General features: G+C 44.4%; 1 protein-coding gene across 2 annotated transcripts in view; it reads left to right on the forward strand.

Annotated features, from left to right (window-relative positions):
* Window positions 1–4944, forward strand: part of MAB21L4 (mab-21 like 4) — a 31536-nt gene extending 26592 nt beyond the window's left edge. For both annotated transcript variants that reach the window (XM_074190730.1, XM_074190731.1), the window contains 3 exons: window positions 230–383; window positions 2001–2354; window positions 4297–4944. In XM_074190730.1, the coding sequence (XP_074046831.1) occupies window positions 230–383; window positions 2001–2354; window positions 4297–4389 (601 nt within the window). In that variant the 3' untranslated portion in view covers window positions 4390–4944. The remainder of the gene's footprint in view (window positions 1–229; window positions 384–2000; window positions 2355–4296) is intronic.
* Window positions 4945–8247: the final 3303 nt, after the last annotated feature.

Genomic DNA, 8247 nt, shown 5'->3' on the forward strand with positions numbered 1-8247 from the left:
GCAATGGGGTTAAGTGGCTTGCCCAAGGCCACACAGCTAGGTAATCATTGAGTGTCTGAGGTCAGATTTGAACCCAGGTCCTCCTGACTCCAGGGCCGGTGCTTTATCCACTGCGCCACCTAGCCTCCCCGATTAAGGGACATTTTCTTAGATATTTTCCAAGATTCTCAACTACAGGAACACTGTAGATTTTGCTTATTTGCTTATTTGCATATTGCTTTGTCTTTAGGATCTCTCCTGACAACCTGGTCTCCAAACTCCTCAGCATCGTGGGTTCCCTTCAAGGCTACCGCCTGGACAGTCTCTCCATCTTGGATAGGATCAACAATGAGAGCTGGAGAGAGGGGGGTAAGAAGGCCGGCCTCACATTTGACCACCTGAAGGTGAGTGCTTGGGATCATCGTGTGTTCTGGAGGCATGGACTTGTGTCCGGAATTCCTGTTTGCTTCTTCCATGGCCCCGTCAGCCCTAGACCTATGAACAATAAGGCTCTGGGCTAAAGCAGGGACCCCGGGCTAGCACTATAAAACTCCTAGCTCATTTTAATGATAGGAATATCAGCTGAGCAAGAATCACACCACAACCATTTATTAATAACACACTATGTCTTGGTGTGTGTGTGTGTGTGTGTGTGTGTGTGTGTGTGTGTGTGTGTGTGTGTTTGAAGAGGAATAATGAATGATGAGGCTGTAAAAATCCCTAGAGGGCAAGGTCACAAATGACTTGCAAAGCCAACTAGGAGTTTCCAAGGCCTTTGGCAGAAGGTGGCATTGGAACTGAGTCTTTGAGAAACTCAAGGATGCTAAGAAGTTAAGGTGAGGAGGCAGAACATTCCAGACATGGGGAGGGGAGGGGCAACCAATACAAAGGCCTGGGGATGGGAAACAGAGCATTTGGGAGAGAGGGAGAGAGAGGGATGGACAGAGGGAGGGAGAAGGCAGGAACATAGTAAATACAGAGGGAAACAAAATCTGAATCTGGAAAGATAGGAGAGAGCCAGGTTAGGAAAGTCATTGAAAGCTAAAATAGAGGTATATTTGATTCTCTAAGCAATAAGAGGTTATTGGTCACTCACACTCCCAAGTCTATATTCCAGAAGAGATGAAAAACAGGAGAAAAGCCCCTATGTGTATAAGGAGGTATAGCAGCTCTTTTCTGGTGACTGAGACCTGGACGTTGATGGGATTCCATCAATTGGTGAATGGCTGAACAAATTGTGGTAGATGATTTCGATGAAATGCTATTCTGTTATGGGAAATGAAGGGCAGGATTCTCTCAGTAAAAATACTTGCAAGAGAGGGACAGTTAGGTGGCGCAGTGAATAGAGCACCAACCCTGGAGGCCGGTCATGATTACTTTGGTAATATTTTCATGACCACACATTTTAACCTCTATCAAATAGCTTGTTCTCTCAATGAAGGGGATTGGGGTGGGAAGAAGGGAGAGATTTGGAACTCAAGACTTTAAAAGTGAATGGTGAAACTTGTTTTTGCATGTACCAAGGAAAAGAAAAACAAAAAACCAAGGAGGAAAAAAGAAATTATTGGACTTTTTACTATTCCAACATTAATTATTCCTATTTTTCCAAGAGAAACCATTGGAGTTCATTGAATAAGAAAGTGATATGCATAGAACTTTAGGAAAAACCTTTAGCAGCTATGGAAAGGATGCATTGCAGTGAAGAGAAGGAGGATGAATGCAAAGGCTATTACAATAATCCAGATGAGAAGGGATGAGAGTTTGAGCATATTGACTATGCCTGGAGAGAAGGGGATGTTCTGGAGGTTGATTGAGGAACTCCACAATGTTAAGTTCCACTATAATAACCTCTCAACTGTGACTAAGTCCCAAAAGGTCAGTGATCCCTCTCATCTCTAATTAAACTGGGCAGTAAAGCCATGCCCAGGACTGATCTGGATTCACCATCTCCTCCAGCCTCTTTTCCTCCTCATCTCCTGTCCTTGGCTTTGGGTCCTGAGTGGATGCTTTGTTTCCCACAGATGGTGCTGCTATGGGCTACTGAACTCTTCCCTTCCCCAGAAGACTGGAGTGATCTGGAGGGCTCTGTGTACCGGCTGCTGGTGATCCTGCTCTGCTGCCTGGCCACCAAGAACCTTCCTCACTTCCTCTTCCCCCAGCACAACCTCCTCCAAGGCCAAGGTCTTGATCTGAACTCTGTTTACCAACAAGTTGAACAGTTTGCCAGCCAGCCAGAGAAGTTCCTTAAGATCCATGTGACCCATCTGTTCCCTAGCCCCCAGCGGATAGACAATGGCATCAAGGCATTCCTGCAGCTGCCCGCCAACAACCAAACCTACTGGGATACCGCCTATTTTGATGTCCTCCTGGATAAGGTAGGACCCTTCCACCATGTCCCTCAACATGGAAGGTGGGGAGACTAGGTCCTGACTTTCTTTATATTCCCAGTTCCTAGCATCATGCTAGTGATCTCCTTATAAATACTTATAGATTGAATAGGAGACAAGGAAGATCAATTTATAGAAAATCCTATAACACTAATATTTTGAAAATTCCCTGAAAGGCTCATTCCCCTAAATAATTTTCACCTTTATCTTAATTAAAAAACCAATTCTGAACTTAACAAACATAAAAAAGAAAATTTAAATATACAAAGCAAACTTTAAAAAGCAGATTGCATATGAAGCCCTGAATCTCTATCCCATCTGGATTGCTCTTTTTGCAATTCAACACAATTTTCAAAGCAATCCTGGTTGACATGCACCTCCTTCTGTTATGCAATGAAAAAAGATTCAGTGGCCTCCATATTTCCTTTTCTTGTTGGCGTCACTATTGTTACCTCCTCTCCCTTAAACTTCTCCCCCTATTTAAAAAAAAATTGAAGTAACTAATAATGGTTGTCGTTAGCCTCCCATTTCTGTGGCTCGTGAAAGTCTTTCTGCCTCCACCTCCAATGCCACTTAGCCACTTTGACTAAATTAGCCAACACTAGTCAAGCAAAATAATTCCATTTCTGAACACGTGTTCTCTTGCACCTTTAGTTCTGCACTTGCTGTCTGGCAATGGGCAGGACACGTCCTCATTTGTTTGCTGGAGTTGTGTTAAGATGCGACTTCAAGCTGCATTCTTCTTTCAAAGTTTTTTTTTATTGGTTCCAATTGCTATTGGTTAAATTGCCCTCTTGAGTCTTCTTAGTTCACCAAGTCTTCCCGGGATTGCCTGAAATTGTTCTTTTTCATCTTGCCATACTATGGCCCAATGATAGTCCATGGAAGTCAGCTCCCATGATAGAGATTGCCAGGAGGCACCACAGTATACAGAATGTTGGGCTTGGAGTTAGGACGACAGGTTCAAATTCAACCTCAGACACTAGCTGTGTAACCCTGGGCAAGTCATTTATTCTCAATTTCCCTCAGTTCACCTTAACTGTAAAATGGAAATAATAATAGTTTCTAACACACAAGATTGTTATGAGGACCAAGTGAGATAATATTTGTAAAAATGTTTAGCCCATGCCTGGGAGAAGATAGGTGCTACCGACATGTCTACACCCCCTTCCATAATTTGTTCAAAAGAATGCTGAACTTAGAGTCAAGAAGACCTGTGTTCAAATTCTGCCTCAGTCGCCAGTTGTTTGCCACTGCCAAAAAAAATCTCCCGGTCTGGTCCTGTTATGCCCCAGTTGCATATTCCTCCCTAACTCTCTCAAGCAGAATTTGGGCTTCATTTTTGTTGTTTGTCTTGTTTTGTCTTTGTACCCCAAGTGTGACCGGCACATAATAGACACCTAATAAATATATACTAAATTGAATGGAAGGAAATCCCCCTCAGGTGGCCCATTGTGTTCTGAGCATGACCTTGAGCTTTCACAGGCTTCACCAACTGAGCGGAAGCCCTAGCAGGTCATTTTGACTGGGAGACTCTGTGGCTGCAGATTCAGGGCCTGAGGGTGGTGGGATTCCTCATCAGACTAGATGTTGAAAGGTGAAACTTTTGGCCACAGCAATTCTTGAGTCAGAGAATTCTTCCCACCTGCCTTCATGGTAGAACCCCTCCACTGACAAAATCCGGACAGCCTTCAGGTCCTGAAGGACGGCAGCATGGCATGACTAGAATCATTACTGAGCCTAGGAGCCTGGGGCTTATTTTCCCACTCCTATCTCTTGGTGGAAGGGAACCAGGCTCCAGAGCATACCCTTCCAGACTATCAGGACAGCACACATTCCTCTGGCTTGGGTGAGAAATATCATGAGTTCTGTCTACGTGGAAGCACCTCCTTATTTCTCCTCTTTCTCATCTTCCTTCTCTCCTCTCTAGTTTCAGGTCTACAATATTCAAGATAAAGATCGGATTTCAGCTATGAAAAATGTCTTCTTAAAGACCAAGAAATTAGAGAATTCTGCAAGCTGAGCAGCACTACTTTTTTTTTTATCCTTAAATGATTATAGACTTTTTGAAATCTTCTCATGAAGCCATTGGACCTTTTGGGGGGACTCCCTTCCTTCTCCTTGCCTCCAGAAAATGCCTCAAAGCACCATCAGACAAGATGGGAAGGGAACGGCATCAGTTTCCTGGAAGATCTTGGCAGTTTGCTTGTTCCCCCAGAATGCAAGAGGTGACGGGCTCTGTTTGGACTACTGACATGGTGGATCAGTATCTGAATATTGGGATTTCCCATTGTGACTAAAGTCCACCAGCTGGGTGCTTATCATAACCATATTCTGTTACACTAAAGCACAGTCTTTGGTCTCTAGGATTAGTGTTCAGATTTGCTGCTTTTATTTATCTTCATAGAGATTTGGGGTCAGCACCCATACTCACACAAGCATACCCACCAGTAACAATGGGTAGGTGAGCATGAAGTTCTCAGGTGACTTTCTAGGAATGAAATGTGACATGTTTGATCTAAAATAAATGTGCCAGTGTTATGGGATCTGTGGTTGGAGCAAACGTCTAGTTTCTTTTAAGTGTTTACCTTTTACTCTTTTGCGTTTTTTCCTCTTGAAGTATAGAAGAAAACTCCCATGCTTTTCTGAGTCCCTCCCCATGGAATTTTCTAGAAATCATTCCGAGTTCTCCTATAGATCTAGTCAGTTATCACTAACAGTTTTTATATCAAGAGTAGACAGTATCAAACTGATATGGGGCTTATGCCATGAAACATGTCCTACTCTCAATAGATGGAGAAGACTGTGGGAGAGACCCTTGGAGGAGGTGGGAAAGGGCGAAGGTGGCCTTGGTAGGAGCTCTTCCACCTGATGGCTTCCTACTAGGGCACGAGGAAACTCATGTCATTTTTGCCTACTAGACAAAGAGAGTGCTGAACTTAGAGTCAAGAAGACCTGTGTTCAAATTCTGCCTCAGACACAAACTATCTGACCCTGGATGAGATACTTAGCCCCCTTCCGTCTCAGTTTCCCAATGTATAAAATGGGAATAATAATACAGCACAAACATCATAGGATAGTTAGGAGGATAAATATGATATTTAAAGAGCTCTCTAAATGTTAGATGTTATTTTTATAATTACTGTTTCTGCCTTTCTGAAAGACTGAGAATAGTGCCATTGACCTCTAGATTTGCTGTGCTGGGAGAAAAGCCCCACCTGCCTTACCCAAGTTATGACTCCGCTCCAAGCTGTTAAAAAGTGGGGGGAGGATGATGGGGGAAGAAAAGACAGAGGGAGAGGTGATGAGTCAAAATGATCTCTTGACTGCTCTGTCTAATTACTGTGATAGGGTAATGAAGGCAGTGAAGAGGATGGAAGGTGGCAGCAAGAGTTCCCATTTAGGTCCTACTTTAGGTTTTAAAAATGATTTCATTTAAAATTGTCTTATAAGTAAGTGGAGGCAAAGGTAATTGTCCTCATGTTATAGACAAACTGGGGTTCAGTGATTTCCCATGGCCTCATGGGACTAGAACTCAGCTGTGCTAATGGTGAGTGTGCTGGGATCAAGAGGTGAGGGCTGTCAGACCCAAGGCTTCTCAGGTGGCCTGAGGCCAACCCTCCTCAGCAATTCCCCAAGCCGGACCCATTGGGGATCCACCAGACCCTCACACAGACAAGCAGACACCTAGGAAAGGGCCATAGGGCCAACCCCTGGATTTCTGGGGCCAGTCTGGAGACAGAGTTATCTTTGGGCTCCTTCAGCACTATCTCATTCAAAGACTATCATTCATTCATCTGCAGCTAATATTCCAGAAGCAAGGCCACCTGACAATCAGCACAGAAAAGTTTAATATACACTGGATTTTTCAGGTACAGGTGCTTCTGATGGGAAAGGATATTGCCTTTTTAAAGCAAGCTGCAAGGATGGGCATTGAATATACTCTACCCAGTGGTGGGTTTTGTTTTTATTTGTGTGTGTGTGTGTGTGTGTGTGTGTGTGTGTGTGTGTTCATGTGTGTAGAGACTCTAGTCCAGTGACACAAGTGCTCACTGCAAATTAATCTGAATTACAGGGATTAGAATAACTGCTCCTTAGTAATGAAACTGTTGGAGGACTGGTTGAACAACTGCTTTAAAGACTAAGGCAAGGGGGCAGCTAGGTGGTGCAGTGGATAGAGCACTGGCCCTGGAGGCAGGAGAACCTGAGTTCAAATCCAGCCTCAGACACTTAATAATTACCTAGCTGTGTGGCCTTGGGCAAGCCACTTAACCCCATTGCCTTGCAAAAACCTAAAAAAAAAAAAAGACTAAGACATGCTATTTTCTCCTTCAGTTGTATGTGCAAGGATTTGGCCCAGAATCTCTAAGAGTGAAAGAGAAGGGATTTGCCCAAAGTTACACAGGTCATAGGTGGCAAATAGTGTGTAAGTCCAGGTTATCAGACTCAATTCCCCATAACTCATCTCTTGATCAATAAAGAGGAATTGTTTGGGGCTTCTTTTCTTTTCCAAATTCACTCAACTTCTTAATTACAGCTGGGAAATTAGGGTCTTGCCTGGGCTACCCATCCCAGATCCTGATCCCCCCCTCCCCCCGTCAGCTCCCAGCTGCGGGGGACAGACACCCGAAGCTAAATTTCCCTCACTCTTTGTCCCTTTGGGTAGTCTGTAGGTCTCCTGGCAACACAGAATCAGGAAGGAGGACTAGGCCTTGGAGATCATCTGTCCACCCTCCTGAGTAATAGTCCCCTTTCTCACACTCCCAACAAGTGGTCATCCAGTCTTCACTTGAAGCCCTCCAGGGAAGGAGAGCCCAAGGCTTTGCAGGCAGGCAGCCTATCCTATTTGTGAGCAAGTTTTATCTCCTGACTTATCTCTGCGATGTCCAATGTTCCTAGCTTTGCCATCTGGGACCAAATGAAATAAGTTCAATTTTCCTTCCAGCCAAAAGAGTCTTTCAAATTGTTGAAGATGGTTCTTGTGTTGGCTGAGTTTCCTCTGGGGAAACATGCCCAGGTCCTTCAATTAACCCTTTTATGTCATGAATTTGGGGTCCTTTGCCTGGCTCCCTTCTTCTAGTTCAAAAATATGGTACCCAGAACAAAACCCATTCTCTCCATGTGCTCAGAATAGAGACTTTCTGTTTGCATCTCCATCTCCAGCCCAGCCCTTGCTGCCACCCTCAGTCCCCATCTTCATCTCCAGATCTCTCCCCAGGCCTTACATACTCCCATGCTCTTTCCCCTCCAATCTCCAGTTCCTGTCTATGCAGCTGGGGAGTTGAAGTTGGGTGGGTGAGGCTACTGATTTCAAAAGTAAAAAACTGGAAAGGTGATTTTCTCCCTCATAAATGAGACTGTGACTGGCAGCCTATAGTAGTAATGTGAAGTCTGGCCTGGAAGTCAGAAAGACATGCCTCTGAATCATCCTGGTTGGGGGACCCTGGACAAGTCACTTAGAATTTTCCTGGAGTACTGAGAAGTTAAGGCACTGAGAAACAGAAGAATGGCTGGTCTGCTTCAGAGGAGGACATTTCCATAGTGCGAGTTAATGCTTTTGGCAATGATGAAATCACAGAACTAAAATGAAGTAAGAATGAATTCTGTCTTATAGAGTTTAAGTTTGCAAAACACCTCCCACTGGTTCCTCATTTGAGCCTCACTACAAACCTGGAGGGTGGAGACTATGATCATCCCTATTGTAGAGATGGGGAATCGAGGTAGACTTAGATTACTTAGCCGCCCCCATCCCAAAGTGAGAAAGGGTCTCAGGAGGGATTTGAACCCAGGTCTTCCTGACTCCAAGACCAGTGTCTTACCTAACGTGTCTTCATGGTGTCTGATGGAGGGTCAGTGGGTGGATGGCACCTTTGCTGGGGAA

The sequence above is a fragment of the Macrotis lagotis genome, chromosome 6, assembly GCF_037893015.1.
Source record: "Macrotis lagotis isolate mMagLag1 chromosome 6, bilby.v1.9.chrom.fasta, whole genome shotgun sequence".
NCBI lineage: Eukaryota > Metazoa > Chordata > Mammalia > Peramelemorphia > Peramelidae > Macrotis > Macrotis lagotis.